At 40.1% G+C, this 27,319-nt stretch overlaps 2 protein-coding genes across 3 annotated transcripts in view; both read left to right on the forward strand.

Moving 5' to 3' along the window:
• Window positions 1-4,538, forward strand: part of TMTC1 (transmembrane O-mannosyltransferase targeting cadherins 1) — a 255,645-nt gene extending 251,107 nt beyond the window's left edge. For both annotated transcript variants that reach the window (XM_044914902.1, XM_021690623.1), the window contains one exon: window positions 4,285-4,538. In XM_044914902.1, coding sequence (XP_044770837.1) covers window positions 4,285-4,425 — 141 coding nt within the window. In that variant the 3' untranslated portion in view covers window positions 4,426-4,538. The remainder of the gene's footprint in view (window positions 1-4,284) is intronic.
• Window positions 4,539-13,638: 9,100 nt separating this feature from the next.
• Window positions 13,639-27,319, forward strand: part of OVCH1 (ovochymase 1) — a 75,574-nt gene continuing 61,893 nt past the window's right edge. The window contains exons 1-8 of the mRNA XM_044915211.1: window positions 13,639-13,702; window positions 14,367-14,485; window positions 14,762-14,859; window positions 15,628-15,800; window positions 18,238-18,333; window positions 18,777-18,928; window positions 20,563-20,752; window positions 23,728-23,762. Of these exons, the coding sequence (XP_044771146.1) occupies window positions 13,639-13,702; window positions 14,367-14,485; window positions 14,762-14,859; window positions 15,628-15,800; window positions 18,238-18,333; window positions 18,777-18,928; window positions 20,563-20,752; window positions 23,728-23,762 (927 nt within the window). The remainder of the gene's footprint in view (window positions 13,703-14,366; window positions 14,486-14,761; window positions 14,860-15,627; window positions 15,801-18,237; window positions 18,334-18,776; window positions 18,929-20,562; window positions 20,753-23,727; window positions 23,763-27,319) is intronic.

Consider the following 27,319-nt stretch of genomic DNA (forward strand, 5'->3'; position numbering starts at 1 on the left):
TCACTTTGTATTATCTAGATATTGGATATCATGAAGTCATTTGAAAACCACGTCTATACAAATTAAATTCCATGATTTTATTAAACATAAAGAAAACCATATGTACTTAAGAGAAGAATCATCGTATAGAAAATAAAATCTGCTTATGTGAACTTAGCCTTGTTAGGGCTTCCTGTAGCTCATTGTCCTACAGCTTAACTCATGGTCAAGACTACAGTGTTACTTTAAATATTACTTTATTATTTCTTGTATCTAATGTATCTTTTACTCCCTGATCATTTACTGAAACACAAGGTTGTTTATGGGTTTATTTTTTGTTTTTCCAAAAGAAAAAGCTACCTTTGAACAAATTATTAAAAATGATCTTTGGGAAGGCTGCTGTCTATAAGTAATGAACTCAAAGACTCACTATCATTCATTCATCTTTCATTCATTCATTCATCCATTCATTTTACAAACATTCATACAGAGCATGTTAAGTGCCAGGTACTCCTTCTTCAGGCACTGTGAATAGAACACTAAACAAGTAAGTCGGAACTTCCTGTCTTCATGGAGCTAACATTTAGTAAGGAGATCGGCAATAAATAAATAAACACATACATGCATACATGTATACATAAAATATATCATGGTGCTATGGAGAAAAAAGAGAGAGAAAGAAGATAGGAAGTGCCATGGGGTAAGGACTGAAATTTAAAATTAAGATAGTTAAGAAAGGCCTCACTTTGAGTAGAGACCTGAAGGGAACAAGCCATGTGGCAAAATAGGGAAAGAGCATGTGCAAAGGTCCCTCAGAGAGGGAGCAAGTGAGATGAAATGGTAGAAGCTGGGATTAAAGAAGTCACAGGGCCAGATCATGCAGAGCCTTGAAGGGGAATGTAGGGTCTTTGGCTTTTATGCAATGCCAAATGAGTTGGGGTCCTTGGAGGACTTTGAGCAGAGAGATGCCATGGTCTGACATGTCTTTAAAGGATCACTCTTATTATGCTAACCTATTTTCTATCAGTCTTTATATTGATAAAACAGTAATATAGTGATTAGCATTTAAACAAAAGCCTAATAGGGTTTACTGTTAAGTGGAAACTGGTCATTCTCAGAAACACAACAAAACAAAAGGTGACTTGTGATTATATAGCCAGAAGGGGATAATGGGTGAGTTATTATGTGACTGACAGCCTTGATCTAATAGAGGAACAAACATGACATTTATCAGAGCAGAATAACCTGAGCTCTGATCTTACTGATCTTCTAGGGTGTCCAGCAATATGAACTTACTTTTAAAATAGTAACATTTTAAATATTTAAATAGTATGTTAAATAGTTATATTTTATAAAATAATATGCTCAATATGTTTTTAGATGACATGTGCCTGCCATTTAAAGCAATGGGTTCGGTTGTTAATTTAAAAAGTACAATAAATAGGGGTCCCTGGGTGGTGAAGTTGGTTAAGTGGCTGACTCTTGGTTTCATCTCAGGTCATGATCTCAGGGTCGTGAGATCGAGCCCCATGTTGGGCTCAGCACTCAGCACAGAGTCTGCTTGGGATTCTTTCTCCTTCTCCCTCTGCCCTTCCCACTCATGCTCTCCCTCTCTCAAATAAATAAATCTAAAAAAAAAGAACAATAAGTACACCCAAGACTTTTCTAAAAAGTCTGGAAATACAAGGAAAATAGTACATTCATTGAACTCTTAGATTAAGAAGTGAATCCATTGCTTTAAATTTAGAGGTACTTCCGCTGAAAAGGTGTCTGGAGATTGAAGAAGGATCTATTGAGTGTATTCTTTTAAAATGTAATGAACACACTGATTAAAAATTAGTTTGTGCAGTTTTTCATCTTTGCAAACATCATGTATTAGGCTGAAGAATTGAACAGTGAAATTGCCATGTTTGTAGTTGAAAAATCGTCTAATATCAGTAAATTCATATGATACAATCCAATATAAATATATAGACTGGGACCTGGCTTGGATGTGGTCATTTAAATGGCACCATTAGGATGCAAGATTATTACTGTGAGGTCCTAAGGAGCAGTCATTAACTTTCTGTCTTCACATTGCCAGGTAGTGTGTGCACCAGGCAGTGTTAGCCCTTTCCAGGCTTCACTCCTTCCCTGAGCCCGGGTGAAGCTTAGGAGACTGAGGGCTGTGGTATGGTTGCAAGTTGGAATAAGGCTTTGCCAGGACATGGCATGAAGAGATGAGAACAGAGTTGTCTCTTGCTTGTACTGTTTGGTAATAAAAGATAATTATTATGAAGCCTCATAAAGGCTGAAATGGATGGACCAAAAAAGCTAACACACATTCTTTATAATCAAAAAGTTGTATCAACTGGGCCACACCACAAAGTCCTATTTTCAGTAGTACCCTATGTGCATTTTCTAGAATGGCGTCATGCAGTGGAACTCTCTATGGTGGCAGGAGTGTTCTGTGTCTGCACTGTCCAAGGCAATAGCCACTAGCCCATGTGGCTGTTGAGCCCTTGAACCGTGGTTGGTACAACTGAGCAACTGAATTCTTAATTTATCGTAATTGATTTCAATTTAAATGCAATTAGTGGCTATCATAGTAGATAGCACATTTCTGGAAATTAAAATACCAGATTCCCTATCTTAACATCTCAGAACTGGGGACATTGAATCAAGGGCTAAAACTTAAAAAAAAAAAAAAATAAGGCTTTCAGTTTAGTAAAGAGCAATGTGAGGGAGAGAAAATAACTGTAGCCGTGGATTTTACATGAAAGGACAAAGAAAGCTGGTAATCAAAGAAGGAAATGCCAAGGCACTGGGCTGAGGCCTAAATTCAGAAAAAACTCTTAGCAGAACAATTTCAAAGTCGGCTGTAACACAAACATATTTGGAGAGCACTCTAAGGGTCACAAATGTTCAGTTGTCTGCACGTGTGTGCAGACACTTGGAAGATAAATGCTGGAGTTGAAAAAAAAATAATAACAATTGAATGAAGCAAATCCAGGTTCTCACTTGTTCAGAATTTTATTTAGCCTCTTATGAGAATCAGTGTTCATAATCAGAAATGTTTTCATTTGTGCATGTGCCAGAGCCTGGATCCTGATGTCATTTCCCCTCTCCTTTTTACCAATATGACAAGTAAGTATAGTAATAAATGGACAGTGTTTACTCAGGCCTGGATGATCATTTAATAATGACAACAATGGGAGCATCAGATTGAGGGCTCACTATGCATCAGGCAGTGTCTGAGCTCCTAACGTTGCATTAACTCATTTGGAGGATAGTTAAGCATTTAGTGAATATCAGTTGCTAGTTGCTACATAGAACTCTCACTTAGAGACGCTATTTTAAATTGTGATGGGAATTCAGAGAGTAACTGGTTTTTGTCCACATGGAGCTGTAATTGAGAATAAAATAAAGCAAATTGAAATTTGGGGGAATGGAGAGAACTCCAACACTCAGAGTTCTGAGATGTGGCAGGACACAGATCTGAAAGAGGGTGGACCAAATAAGGAAGGTAAAATTTAGTAGCAGAAAAGGGCCTGGAAAACAGTAATTGTGACTAATTTGCTTGGAACCATCTGGGACAGGCACACATGGTTTCCAGTTAGAAAGCCATTGAACAAAGCAGATGGGGGCCAACAGAGGGTGGTGACCGGTGTCTTTAGCAGGTCAGGCGTGACATGCCTTCCTTCCTGCTTTAAGAGGATCCAGCAGGTTCATATTGTCACACACCTTGGGTAAATTTGACTCCATATTCTTATCAGTTCTTTCCAGTATATAAAAACTTATATTTACATTAAAGCCCATATTAGGCAAAAGTTGCTTTTTTGTTAGTTGGATATTAAAATAACTTCCACCACTAAATAGGTCTAGTGGATTCCGAACTATTTAATCATCACTACTTTTGAATTTTCCCACAAACACCTCTCTTTCCCTCCTTCCCTCCCTCCCTCCCTCTCTCCATGTCTAGCCATGGCTCCATTTGATTACTAAGTAATAATGGCAACCCCATGAGAGCACTATGAAATGATAGTCTCATACCACTATATTAGTAGAATTGAAAATCTGTTTTTCTGCCATTTCACCTTATGGTATAACTCTTATCCTTCACATTCTCCAACTGGTCTGGTACTTAAAACAAATGGATTCTCCAAAAGCACCAACAGATAAGGATAAAATTACCCATGCAGACAGGGTTTCCTTCTGAGGACATACCCGTCAAACTGGGCCAGACGGTCTGTCTCTTAGTTTCCCCATTCTTCAAGAGTGTTCTGAGGGTCAGACTATAATTGTCATCTCTCTTTTTCCCCACAGGGAAACTATGTGTCCGCAAGAGCTTATTACGAGAGAGCTTTCCAGCTGGTTCCAGATAGCAAACTGCTGCAGGAAAATCTCGCCAAGTTGGATCGCCTAGAGAAACGATTACAAGAAGTTCGAGAAAAGGATCAAACGTAGCAGCGTTTGACCCAGTCTTGAGGAACAGTGCTGGTGCCTCTGGAAGAGGAAGAAGAGATGGAGGCTTTCACCTCAGCAGGGGCACAACAGAGAAGCCTTCCGCTCGCTCGCTCTGAGTTCAGGGAGGCATGTTTTGGGACGCCCGCTGGTAACCCTGTGCTGAGGGACTCGCATTTCCCTGGAAGAAGAAAGAGCAAGCAAGGGCTAGGTCTGAGAGAAAGTAAAACAACTACTACACATTTTGCAGATTTTTGTTGGCTTTAATAAATAACAGGTTTCCCTTCATCTATTTCTCTGCTTTTCCAACCTAAGAATCTAATTCCATCTCTTAGTGTAGACTTTTATGTCCCAGAAATACAGAGGCTTGAAATGCTATGAGGTCAGAGTGGCTCTTCTTCATGAGATGAGATATGTCAAAGACGGAAAAAATCTCTGAGATAAACCATTTGGGTAATTCCACCAAGAGGTAGCTCATTTAGTTCTCCAGAACTAGAGATGAGTAGCTGATAGTTTTTGTAGAATCTTTTGGAATATATGGGGGAAAGGGATGTTGCTAAGTGGGCTTTGTCTAATATCCCCCCGAGGATATTGCTAGAGCCCGATTGAAGAGTGAATTAAATTCCACTCTGATGCAGACTTTCCCCATTGCCCAAGATACCAAAAAGGAAGCTTCTGGAATTGTGTATGGGTGTTCTTATCCCTGGGGGAAAATCAAGGATCTTGGTACCCCTAATTCTTTATGGAAATGTTTAAGATTATTTTAATTTTATTACAAGTATTACTAGAGTAGTGGTTCTGCTCTAAGATTTCAAAAGTGCTTTTAGAATCATAAATGTTTCTGACTCCACATATATTGTTACTTCGGTGGAGAAAAAAAAACAGTATATTCTACATGAGAAATATTAAAGATATTAACTAAGAGAAATGTTCTACTTTGTTATCTTAACATTAGTCATCCAGAGATTTATTATTTTTTGAAAACTATATTTAACCATTGAAAAATCTGTACAGTATATCACAAAAATCTTCATAGACTATAAACAGATGGAAGAGGAATTCTATTGATTTGTCTACTGAGGCTTAATGAGAATTCTATGCTTTAGAACATGAGTGATGGAAATCCGGAATTCTTGGTTCTGTATTTATAATTTTGGAGGTTTCATGGAGAATACTCAAAAAATCTAGGGGAGAAAAAAGTCTAAATTCGTAATTATAAAATATATATTTATATTGAAAAGATAGAGGCCAGCAAAGTTGAACTTATAATTTGACATTTGTTTTTTAGTGTTATTTATTTCATAACTTATAAAATATTTAATAAATATATACATACACATTTTTTTCTCTGTACATAGTGGTTTTAATAGCAGCTTTCAGAACTGATCATACAAAAATTACAAATCTGAATTACAAAGTAAAGTTTTAACAGCCCCTCAAAAAATTTGTATTGATTATTCACTTGCTAAAGCTAAAGAAATTAGGAAGCAGACGTCAGTGTTTGGGTGGTAATATATTTTGGAAGTGAAGAAGTTGGAACACCTGATTCTAATTTGGTCATCATCATAAATTTTAAAAAATGGAGGAAGAAGAAGAAGAACCACTCTGGGGAGTGCTGTTTGCAGGCTAAGCCAGGTGGCCTGCAGATGTAATAGCCTGAAGGCGTTCGGATTGCACGTCCTCAGGCCAGGGCAGGGTAAAAAGCGTGCTTCTTTTCAACACTGCTCCTCTGTGTTATTTTTTTGTCAAGATAAGTCTAGTTAAAAGAACTTCTCTAGAAAGGGATGATGCAAGGAATATTTTGAATGCAAAGGATTCCAGAATTTGAATTAGCACACATGTGTTTGTGTGCATCAGTAATCCAACAATGTATGTATTGCCACTACGATCTTCTGTTTCTAATAGTCTTTTAACCGTATAGATCATAAATTTATCCAAACTTTTGCCTAAAATATTTTCATTCTCCTCAAAATTATAGTTTTATGGTCCTAAGGCCAAGAAATGTACTACAGTGTTCCTTTTAAATGATCAGTCTACCCCCAAATTGGAAAAAACAAACACACAAACATGAATCCCTAGCTAAAAACAGTATCTGAGACTTTAATCACAACTTTTTAGAATAATCTGTAACCAAAACTCCCACTTAGGAAGTTAACGGAAAAGACTAAGCCCCAAATTTTGAAAAGCAATTATGCCTTACTTGAAGTGCTGCTAAAGGTATGAGGGTACATTAGTGGGAATGGTTGAAATGGCGGTTACAGCCTAAAAGTTCCTGAGGGAAGGGGTCACATGGCCTTCAGGAGACTCGTTCTACCTTCTTTTGGGTGCTTTTCTCTCTCCCCACGTCCTTCTGTCTGTACGTCTCTCTCTCCCTCCCTCCCTTCTCCCCACCCCCCTCAACCTCCCTTCATTCTGCCCCCCCCCCCCCCCTTCTCACTGTAGCTCTAGCTCCTTCTGTGAGCCCCTGGCATCTCTTTGAACATGCAAAGTAAACACTGTTTGTTGGGTCAGATATTTTTATCCTGATTTAATAATGTCACTGAGATGTAGCCAATGAAATAGTTCTCATAGTTAAATGGTGCCTATAAGAAAATAAATCACATATTATTTTTCAAAGATATTAAGTGTATTTTATAACTATTTTTATTTGGTTCTTGTAACATGAAATAATATGTGGAATTCATTCTTATTAGTAAAAACAGAGTGCCCTGGCTAGTTGTGGAGATATATCCAGATTCCCCTAATAAAAGTGTGCTTGGCAAGAGAGCTGATGGCCCCTTTCTGACATGGAATCGCAGAGCCAGCTTCATGGGTTTTCAGTTCATGTGGTCCTGCACTCAGAAGCCCCCTATGCTTGGCTGAAGGCTCTGCTTGAAAGTCTTAATAATTTTTGAATGAGGGGTCCTGCAAATCTGTTTTGCACTGAATCCTTAAATATGTAGGGTGTCCTCAGTACGAGGGAAGTTGGCCGAGGACAAGACAGAAGTTGCTTTAGTCTGGCTGAACCCTTGATCCAATGATCAAGAGTTTCATTTGTGACTCTGTTCCTCTGAGAACACTTGCTTTATTTTCTTGGCTACATTTAGAGTTCCTTGTGTATATATATCCCCCGCTTACTGCCAGTCTATCTAAACTGTCCTTCTGTCCTACCTAGAACCAGCCCTCCTTGCCTTTAAAATTCCCAGTAAGTGGCAGTCCTTTGACATAGGAGCCATGAGATTGGCTTTACAAGTTTATTTCAACCTTAAGAATTCTTCAGGATTTTTTTAAGTGATACAGATGTTTTCAATCTGCTAATGGTATTCACAAAACACAGTTCAGCGATGTAACATAGGTAAACTAAACCAAAGATTCAAATACCTTGGAGGAAAAGAAATTTTATTTTAGGGAATCCTGAGATATATTCTTTTGGGTCTGTCTGTTTTAAAGTTCATCACAAAACAAAGAGGATTGCCAGCACTTTAATTACAACATCCTATAGTACATCACAGCCCCTAGCAGGAGACTGTGACATTCGTCACAGGTCATACCTCACTTGATGCAGGGGTTTGTAGTGGTTGCACAATGCTTTTCAACAAGACTAAATGAGAAAATCCAAACTGTTCTATACAAACCGACCTGCAGAAACTATCATTTTAGGGGGAATAAAAATAAATGTGTGGTTTCTTATTGTCTCTACTAAACATTCCAGGCCCCATAGATCAAAGAGCCACATTCAGCTGATAGTTGAGAACTGTTCCTTCACACACAGGGGCTCTCAAGCCTGGCTGGACTGCGTGATCCCCTGGGGCCCTTTGACAGTCTCCGAGGTGCTGGCCGCCCAGGTTCAGATGCTAATATGCAGCGAGGCTGGAGAACCACTTGCAGGCTAACAACTTCACTGGAACTTTTATGAGTTTTAGAATCTTTCTTGAGTTTTACTTTTAAATCTAGACTAAAATGAGCCAGAGAATTCTAAAAAATAATTTATGGCACAGATGACTGGCTGAGACTATTGTTTCAAGAATGACAGACAGGTGGGTTGGGTGGGGTGTTTTGCACTGGTGGCGATTGGACTATAATTTGACCTTACATTTTCCGAATTCTTGGTTCTCAGAGGGAGAGGAATTACCATTTGTATACACCAGACAAGGCTCCCAGTATGTAAAACTCACGGTGTGCATGGCATAGAGTGTATGCCTAAACCTTAGGTCTCTGTTTTGATTACACACATGTCAATTTTTGCTAATTATTTCTTATTGTACTCATTTTTAGAATCTGTTTTTGAGGGAAAAATGGAAACCTTTGATCTGATGTGTGAAGGATTTGCATCTTAGATTAATAAATCTATAGGGTATTAGTAACAACAATCAAAGCAAATGTAGTTATGGGTGGTTGGTTTGTTTTTAATTTTTCACCTAGTTTCCAAATCACATTTACTTTGATTAAATTGCATGTTGGTATTTCACAATAATAGGAAAACATAACTATCTGACATCTTTTGGCATTTTAAAAGAATAAATACCTGTCAAATCTTGCATTTAGGCTGCAATTGAGTGAGATAAAAGCTTACAATGCCAAATATATATATGGACACCTTATAACTTCTTATGATTATTCTTGAAGTTTTGATGTAAAAGAAAAATACGTTGAACAGTTCTTCAAAAAATAACACTTCCTTCATTACTTTTGTTTTTAGTAGCCATTAACTTAAAGAGAATAAAATAACTGCAATCAAAGGAGTGCTTTAATATCAGCAAAATAAAGTGACAACAGAATTGATGATTTTCCTGTCTATCAAATGGCTCATATAAAAATGTGCTATTTTGATCACCAAAGATCCTTTCAGTTAAAACCTTTTAGGGTGTGTAGCTCATAAAATCAGCATCCATCATGATAATGGTCATTATAAGTTTGTAAGTTTAGATCATCATTTACCCCAAAATGGAAAGTTATGTCAATGTCCAGAAACCCAGTAGTTTCTTCCCATTCTCGGTGGTGCAGATGGTGTATGTTTATGTCACGTTTGGAAGTTTCCAATGTGCATAACATCCTTTTGGGGTTTCCTTGCTGGCCCAGAGGAGGGGTGCGCCAGTCCCAGAATCAGGAAATCTGGGTGGTAGGCCTGTTCGGCCGCGGAGGAGCCGCCTCACCCTGGGAAGGTTACCAACTGTCTCAGCCATATCTGAAACCAGATTGAAAGCCCTCTACCTCTGAAGAGGTAACTGGTTAGCGTTGCCCTTAGTTTTCCAAATTAAGATAATCACCGCCACAAAACACATAATACAACCATAAAAGTGACTGCACTGTCCAAGTGCTTTAATGTGGCAGAGAGAATTATTCTTATTTTGCAGTCTGTACACATAAAAACTGGTCATTTTGTTATGTGTCTGCGGGGAAAATAGTTTTTCAAATTTCCTCTGAAGGAATTAAAATATCTGTAGAAGCCATGGCTTGCTTTTATAATGTGGAAACCATCTGACTTGCTGTGACTCACGCGGATCCCTCCTTTTATCAGGGAGAAAATGACTTGCGTCCTGTTCTTTGTTCATTATTTTCTCGTTTGACCGGTTGTATATAAATGTACGTTTTTGTTACTTTTGCTGTGCCAGTTAGAAATATATTTCCCATAAAGTATTTCTCCCATTTAAGTCTGATTATGTACGCTTTGCCTAGGTCTTTCCAAAATAAAATTTATGTAAATGTTTATTTTATATAAAATATAATGAAAATAATTATGTCTGTTTCAGTCTCTCAAGGGCTCCGTGATTAGTACCCACTGAAATCCTTGTCACTAGCTGGTGTCTGCTTTAAAAGAAAGAAAATTTCTTCCTTCTTATTCATTCATTGCATTGCATTGTTCTGTGTGTTTCATGTCTGCTGTCTTTACCATACCTTGCAGTGAGAGTTTCAGTCCTTATGCGCTCCTGATCTCTTCCTCTCATCTTGCTGATTGGTGCCTTCACCTCTTTCTGCAGAGAGTAAATAAAAGGTAGAAAACAGATATTCTCTCAATAGCCTGCACTCCGTCTACAAACTTCCCTGTACCCGATTCTTCCCCCTCCTATTAACTACAATGGAAGAGTCCCTAGGCTCCAGATTTTCCCTCTTGTGAAGCTTCATTCCATCCCTTTCTCTCTCTTTTTCATCTTTAACTTCTTCCTTCTACTGGCTCTTGTGATTCCCTTCTATTTTAAAACATGTATACAGGTAACCACCATCAAAACCATTTGGAAAAAAAGTGTTAAGTCCTTCCTCTATTTCTTTCATCTCTAGCTGCTACCACATCTCTTTCTTCCTTCTCAGCCAAGCTGTTTGAGTGAATTGTCTTCACCCATTCTTTCCATCTCCGCCCTTCACATTCCCTCTGCTTCACAGTGATCTGTCCCTGCAACAAATAAGCAAATGAAACTTCTGTTTCTAAGGTCACCAAGAATTTCCTTAGTGCTGAATCTTGGGCCTTGCAGGACTTTGGAGAGGGTTCTAGAGTTTAGACCAGTAGTTTAGCAGGGATGGAAAAAGTTGTTTACACAAAACATTATTTGCCCATGATTTGCTTGTTGCTCATAGATTAGTCACTAAAGCTCCTAATTTGACAACTCTCCTTAGAATTGGGGCTTCCATTAAGAGTCTTGGAAGGCCTCCAAAAGCACATCATTATCCTGCCCTAATGAAGATATGTTCACATTAAAGGCAGATTTCTCATACATCACAAATCCAATCTGGGATAGTTCAGCCCACTCTGTCCCTTGACATCATTTCCTTTTAGATAGATAGATACTTATATATATGAGAATACTTCCATTTAGATGCTGCAACATCACCACAAACTCAACTTATATTTAAACCCATCATCTCCCTGGCAAATTTAAAACTAACAACCTATTGGATAGGTACACAATTCGTATTGAATGGCTTCTTTCCTATTTAATGAGAAGGCATTATTTTGTTAGGCCTAGAAGGGACCAATCCTCATAAAAGGACAAGGTCTCACCAGGCTGTGAGTTTTGAACTCTGGAAACAAAGGGAGCTGTGCTATAACAGGAAATGAGACTATGCCCAACCCCATGGAGACTTCTGGGTATGAAACAAATGAGTGAATATTCTGCAAAACTGTGTGTGCATCACGCATTAAAGACTGCAAACTGACAGGGTCTGTGGGCCTTGTGAGAAGGTTAGCCATGAACTTGAACATTTGTGGGTCCAACTGTACTTGCACACCATGTGAACATTTTTCTTTCCCTCCCAGTTCATTTGGTAATGGCTTTGTAGTGGTTTTAATCTGACCCCCTCTTGCGAAGAAGAAGTAGGTATTTGGGTCTACCTGGAGGATCTGAGCTTATGTTGGAGAGTAGTTTGCCCCTGGGGCAAGGGATGGTTATGGTATTCCTGGTAAGATCGCCACAGTGAAAGCAAAATGTACGGGTGAGGTGGTGAGTGCCCCGGGTCAGGCAGCTACCAGAGCTGGGGATTCCCTTTGCAGTGCTCAAGCCTGGAGGTACAGGGCTTTGTTTTCACAGAAAGGCTGCTTACCTTACCAAGCCCCCTCCCAGTGTCCCCTAGACACCCAAGCTTAAAACCCAGGAGTCCTCTACTCAAACTGTTTTGCAAGGGGTCTTTATTTAAAATAAATAAGATGGTGCTTGCTATTCTCAAGAACAGTGCAGTCCGATAGAACTATTTGTGATGATGGCAGGGTCCTCTGTACGCTCTCAACTAGCCACAGGTGGCTACTGAGCCCTTGAAATGGAGCAGGTGTGACTGAGGAACTGATGTTTTTACTGCAGTTAATAATTTGAATAACCATGTATGGCTAGTGTCCACTATAATTGGTCAGCGCCCCTCTAATGTTGCCCTCTTAATGTTGTTAGATGGGACATAAAAATCAGAAAAACACCTTTTATGTTCATGAGAGAAGTTTTGAGACTGTTTCGGGTTTCAGTGCCAATTGCATTCTTCAAGCTTTTCACCGAAAGGGGCCCCTTGATCTCCTGTTCCCTTCTGCAGTTTCAGGGTCATTGCCCCCAGCTGATTCTCACCTGCCTGTTTCTGTACCTGCATTCCCTCCACCTTGACTGTCTTCTGCTTTTCCGTCCATCTGTCTACTGCCTGCCTGTTTGCCTAATTTGTGTATCTCCCACTTTAAGGAGCTTTTATTTCTATTATACACGGAAGTAAGACAACTGGGCCTGGGAGATTGGTGTCTACCTTAGTTATATATAGAATGTCCACTGAGCTTTGCCCTAATTTTTTGATAAAACATAAATCCATTACAAATTGTGGCTTTCTTCCTCTCCCAACCTTAAGCTATTTTTTTTTTAAAGATTTATTTATTTGACACAGCGAGAGAGGGAACACAAGCAGGGGGAATGGGAGAGGGAGAAGCAGGCTTCCTGCTGAGCAGCGAGCCGGATGCGGGGCTCGATCCCAGGACCCTGGGATCATGACCTGAGCCGAAGGCAGATGCTTAATGGCTGAGCCACCCAGGCGCCCCCCAACCTCAAGCTATCTTATGACAAAATAACGCTTATGGAAAAATATGTTGACATGATAATCTTACCAATGAATTCATTTTAATAATCTTACATGATGGATCCTACCGCTTTGGCCCATTCCCCTGAAGCTAATAACACAGCCACCCAGGAAGGGGATGGCAGCTATAAACCTGATCTTTCATACCCACTCTGAAAATTCTTGAATGTCAAGGGCTTCAACAAGCTTCTTAGAAGGTGGGGCAATCCTATTAATTCCTCAATAAGCTTCCATGAGTCTTCCTCCTTTCAGAAGTGGGCGTGCCTGTGTCTCGTATGGATGACCAGCTTCCTCGACCCTGGCTTGGGCCACCCTCCCTGGGCTGGGACCAGAATTCATTCCCCTGTGCTGAGCGTGCCAGGCCACTGATCCCCTTGCTCCCGGGATCCCCCAGCGGAGCCCCCTGCACACCTGTAAAGGTCGGGCGCGGTGTGTGACGGGGGGGCGGGGGGGCGCCTGTGGCCCGGGGATGATCGGGATGATGGGGATGATGAGGATGATGGGGATGCTGGGAATGATGGCGGGCAGCGGCAGCTGTGAGCCCAGCTGCGCGGCAGGTGCGGCCCACCGGCGCCCGCGCAGGAGTGAAGAGCGCGGCGGGCGCTTCCGGGAGCGGGAGGGTCTGCGCCGCGGGGCTCGCGGTCCTCGCTCGGTTTCGGCAGCTGCGGAGGAGGAAGCGGGCCAGAGTCCCCCAGCCCTGGTGCCATGCGGGCGCCGGTCGGGCCGGGTCTGCTGCTCTTGCTCGCCGTGGGCCTCCCGCAAAGGCTAGGTGAGCCCGGACTCCAGGCGTCGAGGCTGCGGCCCCGGGCTGAGTGCTGGCGAGGGAGACTTCCTTACTCCTTCAGCCACGAAGACGGAAGCGTGAGGGGCTAGTACAGGCCCAGAAATTCCCAAAGAAGGGCCTGAGCCAGGTTTTCTTTTGGAAATTCTTCGGATTCTGGAGTTCAGGGTTTTAGGCACTGTGCTAAGGAGCCTTCTCCACGGAAGAATAGCCAATTAGAAGTAATTTAAAGTCAAATATCTCTTTTCTGGAGTAGCCTATGTTGTTCTCCAGTATCTTTAATACACCCTAAATTCTATAATGCTCCCCCCCCCCCCGCCCCGGAGTAAGCTCGGAATGGATCCGGGGTGGGGGTGGGGGGAGCTGGCTCCTCCCCGTCCCCCCCACCCCCACCCCCGGGTCTTACTAAGGCAGCGCAGGCTGTAAAGGAGCAGGGCCATCCTGAAGCAAGTTCCAGTCAACAGGGGTAATTGTGGGATAGTCTCAAGAATATCTTGAGAAAAGAAGGGGGATAGCCTGCTGCTGAGTGACATCAGAACTTTGGTGCCAGGCCAGGAAAATCGGAAGGTGGAATCTTGATAAAGTGAATCCTTACACGGAGGTGCTCTGGGTGTGTGCGCACGCGCGCACGCTCTCTCTCTCTGCCACGCAGGACTCAAGTGTGGGATCCGTGCGGTTGATGTGAAAAGTACAGAAACTGTCTTGGAAACTGGGTTCTTTCCTAGAATTGTTGGTTGGAGAAATTCTACAGTCGGTGGACATCCGTGGCAGGTCAGTATAACAAGAGCATTGATTTCTTAATGAGAAATGGTGAAGTTTTTCCTCTTGTTTCAAATATCGCAACTCCAGGTTAACATGTAATTTTTCTCTTGACCCTGCTCAACCTCTCTGTCAGAAAGTTTACTTCACAGGAACTATCTTCCTAACCAATTATATTGGTAACTTAACAATGTTATATAAGGAGAGTTGATTTCAAATGTTTCTAAGGAAGATGACATCTATGGGGAGAGGTATATTAGTTATGTTTGTGCTTTTCTTCTTGGGCAGGTCTCCCTAAAATTAGGGGAGCACCACTGCTGTGGAGGAAGCTTGATCCAAGAGGATCTGGTTGTTACTGCAGCACACTGCCTGGTTGGCCTCAATGAGTAAGTTGTGGGTTTCCATTACTTATCAAACCTCTTTTCGTAGCAATAGGACTGGGAGATTTGAGCTCTAAATACGATGGGAGGTTCAATCACAGTCCCTTTCTGAATTTTTCCACCTGGTCCACCCACTAACGGACCTTCCTGATCCCCAGAAACTTTTATCAAGATTATCTTAAGATTTCCTGTACTTCCTACTCTACTAATCAGAGACCCCAAAGATCCCAGATATCCTCGATAATTCGTGGAGTTAGTAGTGAGGTGGAGGTGATAGTTACTTGTTCTAGTGAAGTATTGACATCAACTGTTTAATGAATGTTCCAAAATTTTCATAATCTGAGTTTCAGTCATTAGGAGGGAAAAAATACTGTGGAAATAACAGATACTTAGCTAGGTTGAGAGTACTAATAATAAGGAGGAGAGTTCTAGGAACAACTTTTATATCTTATTAAAAATGATAGAGCATATACAGACTGGTACAAAAGGGAAAAAAAGGCCACACTTAAATATTTTATGCAGAAAGACAATTGATGGTAGGGGAAAGTGTTCCCAGAACGTAAACACTCTGATGGAAAATCATGACTTTTTACAGATCCCTATCATTTATGGGCAATTATGATGGTAGTAATCATTAATAAAGGTGCATCTCCTTTTGAGACTTAGAAATGCTTAAAGTTACACTAATCACTTTTCATTTAATTGTGTGAAACCAAGACAGTCTTTCCTGGGGGAAAGAGCTATACTTATTGAAACATTTTGCTTCGGTTTTAGGAAGCAAATTAAGAGTCTGACTGTGACTGCTGGGCAGTACAGCCTCTCTCAGAAGGGTGAACATGAACAGAAGAGTCCTGTCTCAAAAATTATTATCCATCCTGAGTACAATAGACTTGGATATATGAGTTCTGATATTGCACTGCTCTATCTAAAACACAAGGTTGAGTTTGGTAAGTAGGGGAGTTAGCACATGAAAAAATGTAGGAGAAATCTGTTTTATTCTGTACCAGCTTTAATTTCTGTGCATATATCTAAGTAATATTAGAATAGCTAAGTTTTGTTCCTTTTTAAAATTTTGTTTATAACTTATAAAAAGCACTGTACAGGCTATCAGTCCCAGACACAAATTATGTATGCTTAACTTAATCCACATTTTAAGTACTCTTTTGTCTTAGCTGGGCTACATTCTAGACTTATACTCAACTCTAGCCAGGGAGTTTGTGACATTTGAAAATGTTCTCAGAGACTTCTTTCTGTCATTATTGTGGCCTAGATATCTGACACTCTCTCAGCACAGGTAATCTAAACATTTTGGATAAGAATATTAAAAATCTCCTTTTTAAAAATGCAAAAAAGAAAAGTGTTCAGTGGCCCCACACAATGAAAGAGCACAAATCTAGATGAGTTGGCCAGGTAATGAAATAAGCCATTGCCTTTGAGGCATCAAATTGATCTTTAAGAACCTAGAGCTTTAATTGGTCAAGCAAGGAGCCTACATGGGAGGAGGGATGGGGGATGGGAGAGTCTGGTTGGAGTCTCCTATGTAACCCTGACTTCCCGACAGGTGATGCTTTGAAAGGTAGGGGAAAAAAGAAGGGGAAATATGCCACATAAAGTGAGGGAATAAGGAAACTTACCTGTTTGATTATTGGCTCCGTAATCATGAGCAAGCCTTCATTCAAGTTTAATGCTGGCATTCCCATTACCTGTGACCAAAAGAAACTATTGCCCCATTTTTCTGTTCCCCTTTATAGAAAAGCTATGAAGCTCCCTTTATGGTAGGGAGGCTCATTTCCTCTCCTCAGTTCTCATAATTGCATGTATTAGGTTTGAGCTATCTGTTAGACACCCGAGTCAATCAGACTCTCATGCCTACTACTTGCCCAAATTTGCTCTTGTCGCAGCCACCGACCTCCATGTTGTTGAATTCAGAGGTAAATTCTCAAGCCTCAGCTTACTTGAAGGAGTTTTGACAGAGTTGCTCATACTGTCCTGGAAACATTTTCTTCACTTGAGTTCTGGGAGCCCCTTGGTTTGCCTTCCACCTCTTTTTTCACCCTTTGCTAGTCTTCTGTGATGATACCGCCTCTTCTCTGTGACCTCTGATTGTTGGTGTGCTTGTTCTCTATCTGTCCGTACTCCTTCAGTGTCCTCATTCAGGATTAAGGCTTTAAACACCATCTGTGTGAAGACTATCCCAAATATTGACTATCTAGCCCAGGTTTCTTTATATTACATACGCTTCTGGGATTACTAGGAGTTGTATAGCTAACTGCCTACTGGTCATCCACCTGGATGGCTTAATAGGCATCTCAAACTTCGTGTGTTCGAAATAGGTCCTGTTGCTTCTGCCTCACGCTCTCTACTCTTAGCATCCTGTTCCAGGCTACCATCCTTTCTTGCCTGGGTTAATTTTCATAGTCTCTTAAATTGTCTTTAACTTCCTCTTTTACATGCCTAATGTTTGTTATTAGCCCAACAACCAGAGTAATACTTTTTGAAATAAGTTATATTATGTCACTCTGTTCAAAATACTTCAGTGGTTCTTCATTCCACTCAGATGGAAATCAGTATTCTTACCAGTTGACATCTCTGTCCTCCTGGCGCTATATCTAATCTGTTGTGTGTGTGTGTGTGTGTGTGTTTCCCACTAAACATTTTTTTGCTTAATCTGTTCCAGCCATTCTGGCCAACTGTTCCTCAAGCATATATGATATGACCCCACTGTGGGGACTTTCCATTCTTCTTCAAATGCTTTCTGCTCAGATAACTGCATGGTTCCTTCCCTTGGCTTTTCAAGGCTTTACTCAAATGTCATCTTCTCAATGAAACTTGCCATAACTATCATATTTAAAATTACATTTCCCAGGCCATCCTCCCTAACCTCCAGATTTCAGATCTTCTTTACCCTACTCAGATTTTTCCAGACTGATAGCACCTAACAACCAAATAAGTAATTTTTTTATTGTTTGCATGCCCGCTTCCCCAACACACACTCTTGTATGTAAGGGATTTATCTTTCTGCTTATTCACTGAGGTCTAGAAGAGGGCTTGCCACATAGTAGGACTCAATTACTTGTAGGGAAAACTATCCTTTAAGAACAAGGGTCTACCCTAAAATGTTAGTAGTTTTGGAGGATCATGGTGGTGCATATAACACTGGATTATGTTCTTCCTTGTTTTACTTTTTCTGCATTTTTCTAAATTTCTAAAAATACAAAATAGTTTTTTATGAGAAGGGAAAACTTTTAAGATATATGTCAATATTACATTTAGGGGGAAAGTGTAGAAGCTATGAAATCAACTGGGTGCCACTTTTCCAAATATATTCAGTTTGCCCTATCTATCTATGAATCTTATAATTTTCTGTTATTGTTGTTTTTCCAGGAACTGCTGTTCAGCCAATCTGTCTTCCCCATAGAGATGATAAATTTGAAGCAGGGATTCTTTGCATGACTAGTGGATGGTGCAAGATCTCAGAGAGTAAGCAGCATCAAAAGGATATAATAATAGTTCTTCTAGGTTTCTTTGCCCATGAGAAGCAGGAATTTTACTGGCCATGAGTAATACATTTATCCTATTTTGCTTTGTTTTTTTCCCCTGAGTTATGATCCAGTGAGAATTTCTGGATGTCTTCCCCATAAAAATGACTACACTTAAGGCTCTACATAAAACTTCTCCTGCTGCCCATTTTGGTTAGGTGTGTCAGAAAAAGAAAACCAGCAGTTACTATGACAAATGAAGAAGAATACAGTAAAGGGATAATCAGGAAGTAGTAAAAATGGTTAAGCTTCCTTGTCTTTAATATTGTGATTTTTTTTTTTACAATAAATTTCACAAATACTGCTTTATTGACTGAAGTTTTCCTTCTTGGGGAAACTTCAGTGAGGACAATGGTTGACTAACTTATCAGACTGTCTCCACAGCATCAGAATATTCAAACGTCCTACGAGAAGTAGAACTTGCCATCATGGACGACCGAATGTGTAACAGTGTGCTCAAGGGTATGAACTTTCCTCTTCTGGGAAAGACCATGATGTGTGCCAGTTTTCCTGATGAAGAAAAAGATGCCTGCCAGGTAAAAAGCATCAACCAGCCCAGTTATTCAGTATCATGTAGGTGATAGTGGATTCTGCCTTTCCCCATGAGCTGCTTTTGCAGAATTACTGCTTCAAAATTATTTTTTTATTCATCTTTTTATCATGCTTCTTTTTGGAGAGAGGGAGGGAGGGAAGACAGGAGAGCTGGTTTCAACATTTCCAACCTAATGGAAGGAAGCAAAAGCACTTTGGCAAGCTAATTAGGTCTATGCGTGAATTATTTTTCATTACACCTTTTGTTAAACATTGTGATTTTTTTTTTAAAGCCTTTAATGCAGAATGCAATGCTTGCACAAAATTGACCAAAGAGGGCATAGCTATAGTAACTGTTGGATAAAACATGGGAATGACCTCCCAAGGCTGACACAGCGACTTACCAAGAAGACTGATCGTCACAAGACAGAGAGGGGAAAGGGAGACTAATTTGTGAACTCAGGCATTTTAGGTTTTAGATGGAGAAGATAATTTACTTGTAAAGACATTTAAAAAAAAAAAAACTGGAGGAGCAGGCAGTCTTTATTCTTCCCCAGCAGGCAGTTTAGAACTGCTGTGGGAAGCTCCCTAAAATTATCTGTTGGAAAAAATTTTGACTTTTGTTCTGGGGAAGAGGGGTTGCGGGTAGGAGGCGATAACAGGACAGGGACCAGGAAGAGTTTGGAAGGGAGGAGATAGAAATTTAGAATTATGCCACTTTCTAAATTGGAACACAGAGTGCTTTATTCCTATCTGCATCCTTGAGAGACAATCCTTTTTTGGATTAAGCCCTCAAACAATTCTGTGCCTTTTGAAGAGGGTTTAATCTGACACAGAATTGACACGTGTTCTCAAAGCAGCACATGATTATGAAGGATTATTAAAGAAAGGATCCTAACATCATGGGTTCGGGGTACCTGAGTGCCTCAGTCGGTTAAGTGGCTGCCTTCGGCTCAGGTCATGATCCCAGGGTCCTGGGATCAAGCCCCGCATCGGGCTCCCTGCTCAGCGAGAAGGCTGCTTCTCCCTCTGCCTCTGCCTGCCACTCTACCTACTCGTGCTCTCTCTCTCTCTGTCAAATAAATAAATAAAATCTTAAAAAAAAAATAAAATCATGGGTTCTTTATCCTCTAGTCTGAGAGCCAACAATTCTTTACATGTAGCCTCTGGGACAAAGTTAGGCTTCTGTTCTTTTCTCAGAGCCTTCAGCCATTGCATGAACTTGGGGACTCTATTCGCTGGTGCTGTAGGCTTAGATATGACCCAGTCTTTCCCAGCGATTCCAGGTGACAAACTAGAGTGGAAGACTGCACCCGTAAACTTTCCCTGCTCCTTCCAGTGGTTTGGAATGTACATGGTTGTTCTCCAAACCAGTAGGGGCAAGAGAGAAATTAAGCGTTAGCTTGACAAGATTGCAGGCAGTGATCGGAAGGAAGTTACATCTAGGCAATAAGACTGTACCCTGAAACTAATGGTGAAGAGACAAAAAGATGGACCAAAAAAAAATTGATGGACAGTAACCAGTGAGCATCTATGCCTCTACTACTTCTCTCTTTGAGATGAGTACTGTTGTTTGTGGGCCTGCTAAAATATTTTTAACTTGTGAATATTTTCAAGGTTTTTTTCTGTCCTATGAAAGGGAGACTCTGGAGGTCCGTTTGTTTGTAGAAGAGACAGTGGAATCTGGGTCCTTGCTGGGATAACTTCCTGGAGAGCTGGTTGGACCAGAGATTGGACTTCTTTAAGAACAAACCATAGAGGGGCATCACTGGGCATTTTCTCCAAGGTGTTTGTGTTGATAGATTTTATCACTCAGAACATATTCACAGGTAGGTGTAATTTCTGTGAATTCACCCTTTCATTCTAAATCAAAAATTGATCATGCTTATTTCAAAGGTAGTTACTCTGATATGTTGCAGATATAATAGAATTAGGCTCTAAAAGCACGAATATGTCGATTTTCAATTCCTAATCTGATGTATATGAACTTAAATCTCTAAGTTCTTGAGAACTGATATCTTTGAATTTAACTTGAACTAAACTAGGACATAACCTGGATCTTCAAGTTTATGTTCATGTAAATTTTTATGAGATGTGGGTCCTTTTTTTGAATTTATAAGATTTAAAAAATAACCATTGAGAAAGGGCTCTTTCTTCATTTATCCAGTTGACATATCTTTTTCCTCTAAACTAGTTTAGAGCACTAAAAATACATTTCTCCTCTCCCATTTCTCCCATTCACCTTTATTAATTTTACTTGGCAACAGTAACATGATTTGTATTACCCCCTTCTCCACTTTCCACCTTGCCCCACAAAGGAAGTATTTTTGTCCATTTCATTCACTGCTGTATTTCTAGCACCTAAAATAGTGCCTGACACATCTTAAAGCTTTGATAAAAATGTTTTGACTACTTGGTGAAGGAAAGATACCAAGTCTTCAACAATCGCTTAGCCAATTATGAACATAGCTCCTGATCCTATAATCCTACTGAATTAGCCGCGAAATTTTGAACTGCCATATCCAATGGCATTTTATCTGACCTCATTTTGACTTCTGCAATATCTAACACTAATAACCCCTTTTGCCTTGAAAGTCTTTCTTGCAGAAATCTCTTCAATACTTCATTGTCTAAGTTGAATTGCAAGTTCTCTGTGTTTGAGGGTGAACTGGCTGCCATCTGCAATCTCTTAACCTAATGTATCAATGTTTTCTAGAATTTCACCCATAGCCATCCATGCTCTTCTCAAATACCTACTTATAAAGGAAACTCATTACTCCTGAGGAAGGCCAGTAAGTCTCAGAGATCTCTCAAGTTAGAAACTACTTTATTTGGATTAAAATCTGCTTCCTCCTAATATCTGTAGTGGCTCCTCAGATTAAGTTCCTTCCTCATCTCAAGTCTTCTTTGGATCAAAATCACTCCTGCTTCCTTCTACCATATCTCCCAAGATATTGTTTCAAATTTCTCCCCATCTTAGCCATTGTCCTTCAGATAATTTCAAGCTTATCAATGTCCCTCTCTAAAGATTGTACCTGGAGACCCCTCCCAACTACCCCCTGCCCAGGACTCTAATAAAATAGGACTCTCACTCTCACTCTAGATGCTATTTTTCTAAAAGTTTAAGAAAAGATGGCAAAGGCCTAATTGGTATTATATTATTAGTAGGTTGATGCACAGAAAGTCAACTTAGACTTTTAAGCCATTTAAATATGGGCTTCAATTAAGCCATATCATTCCCTCTCTATACTTATAACAAGTATTTACAGTCATGATACATTCATTTTATAAATTATAATCTTGCCACCATCTTAGCTTCCCATTGCTTATGGCAAAAAGTCTAAGCTTCTTCTCATAGAATTTAAGGTGATCTACAGTTAAGACCTAACCAGCCTTTTTATCTTCATTGTCTACCGCTACACTAGTTCTATTTATGCTAAGATCCATCTGCCCTGTGATACACGTTGTCCAAACAACTGTAATAATCTCCACCTCCCTGACATTGCTTACACATAATTCCCTCTGCCTGGCATGATCTGTTGAAATCTCCTAGGTACTAGAGCTACAAAAGACTTCATGAGCTACAAAACTAACTATCCCCCAATGCCTAGTTTCAATACCACCCCCTTCACTAACGCATTCCTACCCCTTCTCTCTCAACCATAGTATGTATGAACACACATACTGGACAAACCACTGCAATTGGAATTAGTCTCTGCATTTTCTATAATACCACCTTACACCTGGGTAGTGTGGATTATAAAACTTATTTGATCATGTTTTACAGTATAGTTCTTTTTATCCAGCTCTTTCTTCTTTCCAGATTATAAACTCACAGAACTGTGATCTAACCTTTGCATAGCTTTCAATGCTCATACAAGATTTAAAGTTAATTTACAACAGTTGAGGAAGTGAAGTACTTGCAAAACTTATTTCTAAAGCTTAAAGATATCTTTAGACATAAAGGGGACAGGTTATGTAGAAAAAGTTTAAAGACACTGAAGTTATTTTCCATCTTCTAGGCAACACTTAACAAAATATTACCATTATTGCAGAAATAAGTAGGAAAGGATTAATCACTAAATTCCCATAACAATCTCAGATGCTGTTAATGTTGGATATCTGAATACATCAATTCAGGCAAGCCCCAGTCTTAATACTACTTGTGTTGACGGTTTGTATTAGTGGGTATCAGAAATATCAGTCAGCAAATACTTGCCAACCAGAAAATATCAGATGAAATATATAGACTTTTATGTTAATCAGGTTAAGAAATTGAGATACTAGATAAAATTGCCAAAAAATAGCTCTTAAAGATTTTGGGGGGAACACAAGAATCATTCCTACCTTGGATACATACCAATTATGAGAACAGCTGTCCTCTTCGGAATGGGGGTAATGAATCTTCCCCTTTTCTCCAAATAACACTGTTCCCTGAGATCTACAAGCTTTCAAAATGTAGAAAAAAGTTGATTATTTACCTCAGCTATGAACAGAATTTCAAGACATATGGTACACAGTCAGATTGAACAGTGGGGAAAATAAGGGAGGCTTTGGAGAGTTATTTTTGTTTTGCAGTGCTAAAATCTAGATTAGGAAAACAAATGTGGGTCGAGAGATGCCAAACCTGTCCACAAGGAACTTTCCTGTTATTTGGGAAGACAACGGAGTAAATTGACTGATGTGACAAAAGGTAAAGTGTGGATAAGCTCCAAGAGCTGTCAAAGCACCGAGAAGAGATCTGAGGAGCTCAGTCCCAAGGGACCAGAAGGTGTGCCATGCAAAGGGGCAGCATCTATGCAAGGAATGCCCAGGGGGCAGCCGCTGCAGAGTAGAGAGGTGTGAGGATACGTAACTTACAAGAACAAGCAGTTTAGTACAAGAACCAGAGCATCAGAACCTAGTGTTCTCTCCATCGCACCAGCTCTCCCTCACTGTAGTCCACGATCAGCCACCTCGCCGATGATTCGAGAAGCACCACCATGACTGGTCCAGCTGAACACCAGAGCTACCTCTGACTAGAGCAGGCTCACCACTCACTCTCATTTGGGCATCAGAGTGAAAGTGTTCTGTTCAATTGTCATTACTGCACAGGGAAATTCTCTCCTGGTAGCTTTCTATTCAGTTTTTTTTCTACATAACCTGTCCCCTTTATGTCTAAAGATATCTTTAAGCTTTAGAAATAAGTTTTGCAAGTACTTCACTTCCTCAACTGTTGTAAATTAACTTTAAATCTTGTATGAGCATTGAAAGCTATGCAAAGGTTAGATCACAGTTCTGTGAGTTTATAATCTGGAAAGAAGAAAGAGCTGGATAAAAAGAACTATACTGTAAAACATGATCAAATAAGTTTTATAATCCACACTACCCAGGTGTAAGGTGGTATTATAGAAAATGCAGAGACTAATTCCAATTGCAGTGGTTTGTCCAGTATGTGTGTTCATACATACTATGGTTGAGAGAGAAGGGGTAGGAATGCGTTAGTGAAGGGGGTGGTATTGAAACTAGGCATTGGGGGATAGTTAGTTTTGTAGCTCATGAAGTCTTTTGTAGCTCTAGTACCTAGGAGATTTCAACAGATCATGCCAGGCAGAGGGAATTATGTGTAAGCAATGTCAGGGAGGTGGAGATTATTACAGTTGTTTGGACAACGTGTATCACAGGGCAGATGGATCTTAGCATAAATAGAACTAGTGTAGCGGTAGACAATGAAGATAAAAAGGCTGGTTAGGTCTTAACTGTAGATCACCTTAAATTCTATGAGAAGAAGCTTAGACTTTTTGCCATAAGCAATGGGAAGCTAAGATGGTGGCAAGATTATAATTTATAAAATGAATGTATCATGACTGTAAATACTTGTTATAAGTATAGAGAGGGAATGATATGGCTTAATTGAAGCCCATATTTAAATGGCTTAAAAGTCTAAGTTGACTTTCTGTGCATCAACCTACTAATAATATAATACCAATTAGGCCTTTGCCATCTTTTCTTAAACTTTTAGAAAAATAGCATCTAGAGTGAGAGTGAGAGTCCTATTTTATTAGAGTCCTGGGCAGGGGGTAGTTGGGAGGGGTCTCCAGGTACAATCTTTAGAGAGGGACATTGATAAGCTTGAAATTATCTGAAGGACAATGGCTAAGATGGGGAGAAATTTGAAACAATATCTTGGGAGATATGGTAGAAGGAAGCAGGAGTGATTTTGATCCAAAGAAGACTTGAGATGAGGAAGGAACTTAATCTGAGGAGCCACTACAGATATTAGGAGGAAGCAGATTTTAATCCAAATAAAGTAGTTTCTAACTTGAGAGATCTCTGAGACTTACTGGCCTTCCTCAGGAGTAATGAGTTTCCTTTATAAGTAGGTATTTGAGAAGAGCATGGATGGCTATGGGTGAAATTCTAGAAAACATTGATACATTAGGTTAAGAGATTGCAGATGGCAGCCAGTTCACCCTCAAACACAGAGAACTTGCAATTCAACTTAGACAATGAAGTATTGAAGAGATTTCTGCAAGAAAGACTTTCAAGGCAAAAGGGGTTATTAGTGTTAGATATTGCAGAAGTCAAAATGAGGTCAGATAAAATGCCATTGGATATGGCAGTTCAAAATTTCGCGGCTAATTCAGTAGGATTATAGGATCAGGAGCTATGTTCATAATTGGCTAAGCGATTGTTGAAGACTTGGTATCTTTCCTTCACCAAGTAGTCAAAACATTTTTATCAAAGCTTTAAGATGTGTCAGGCACTATTTTAGGTGCTAGAAATACAGCAGTGAATGAAATGGACAAAAATACTTCCTTTGTGGGGCAAGGTGGAAAGTGGAGAAGGGGGTAATACAAATCATGTTATAAATAAAAGTAAGTGGTAAGGGCTATGCAGAAAAACACAGAGATGGTTGTGCAATATTAGAGAAGGTAGTCAGGGAAAACCTCACTAGAAAGATGGTATTTGAACAAAGAGTTGAATAAAATGAGGGAGGGAATCATATGGGTCACCTTGGGAAGGAACATTCTTTGCAGAAGGAATGGCATGTTCGAGGGAGGGAAACTTTTGGTATGTTTGGGGAACAGTTGGATCAGAGTGCTAGAGCTAAGTGAGAGGGGGGAAGTGGTCGTGGTTGGCATGATCAAACTTACAGGACATACGGTCATTGGATTTTACTGTAAGATGTGTAGCCATTGGAGGATGTTGAGCAGATGAGGAACATGATCTGACATATTTAAAAAGGATCACTTCGGCTGTTGTATTGAAAATAGACATTAGATAGGAAAGACCAAGAGCTGAAAGACTAGTTACTGCAATAGTCCAAGTAAGCATGGTGGCTTGGGACCAGGTTTGTAACAGTAGAGGTGGTGAAAAGTGGTAGATCCACAGGATTTGATAGTGAGTTGAAAATGTGGGTTATAAGAGTGAGAACGTTATGATTAACGTGAGGGTTTTTGACCTGTTGGAGGGATGGAGCTGCCATTGTTTTTGATGAGAAAGACAGTTAACAGTGAAGGGAAAGAGGAAGATGGGACTGTGGTTTTTGGGTAGTAGGACAGGTTTTGAGAGAAGCAGGGGTTTTTTGTTTTGTTTGGGGGAGGGATGGGTTAGGCTTAACTGTGCTCATGAGGAGAAGAGAGCGTAAGGGAGATGAGTCAAGAGAAATGTATAAAATACATGAAGTTTCATGAGAATGCAACCAGTAAAGAAGGTTTAGCTTTGAAAAAAAAAAATGAATAATTACTTTCCTGGGAAAGCAACAAAAAAATTGCAGGTTACCTATAGGAAAGTTAAATAAATTTACACTAGATATCCTCTTAGTACTTGTAAGGTTTTAGTTGCTTTAAGTTTAGAGGATGAAGTTGAGATTAAATAGTTAAGATTTGTAATAGCATGTAAGGACTAAAATAAGGAGTCAACAAGAGCTGAATAAGAAGACTTTCAGCAACTTCACAACACAGTATTAGCATGAATTTATACTGTATTTCAGTACATCTAAAACAAACTGGTTGTAGAATTCATTGTTATTTTATGTATCAATAAAGAAAGAAAAAATACCCAAGATTAGGAGATCGCCATATAAAGACAGGACACCAGGGGCGCCTGGGTGGCTCAGTCAGTTAAGCGGCTGCCTTTGGCTCAGGTCACGGTCCCAGGGTTCTGGGATCGAGCCCCGCATCGGGCTCCCTGCTCAGCGGAGAGCCTGCTTCTCCCTCTCCCTCTGCCTGCCGCTCCCCCTGCTTGTGCTCTCTCTCTCTCTCTCTGTGTCAAATAAATAAAATCTTAAAAAAAAAAAAAAAAAAAAGACAGGACACCAAAGGCTATATCTTCAGTCTAAGGCTAAACAAGGCATAGGCACACCCACGTGAAAAGTTACATGCCTCAACCTTGACACTGGGTGTAGGGAGGGG

This window comes from Neomonachus schauinslandi, chromosome 5, assembly GCF_002201575.2.
Source record: "Neomonachus schauinslandi chromosome 5, ASM220157v2, whole genome shotgun sequence".
NCBI classification, from domain to species: Eukaryota; Metazoa; Chordata; class Mammalia; order Carnivora; family Phocidae; genus Neomonachus; species Neomonachus schauinslandi.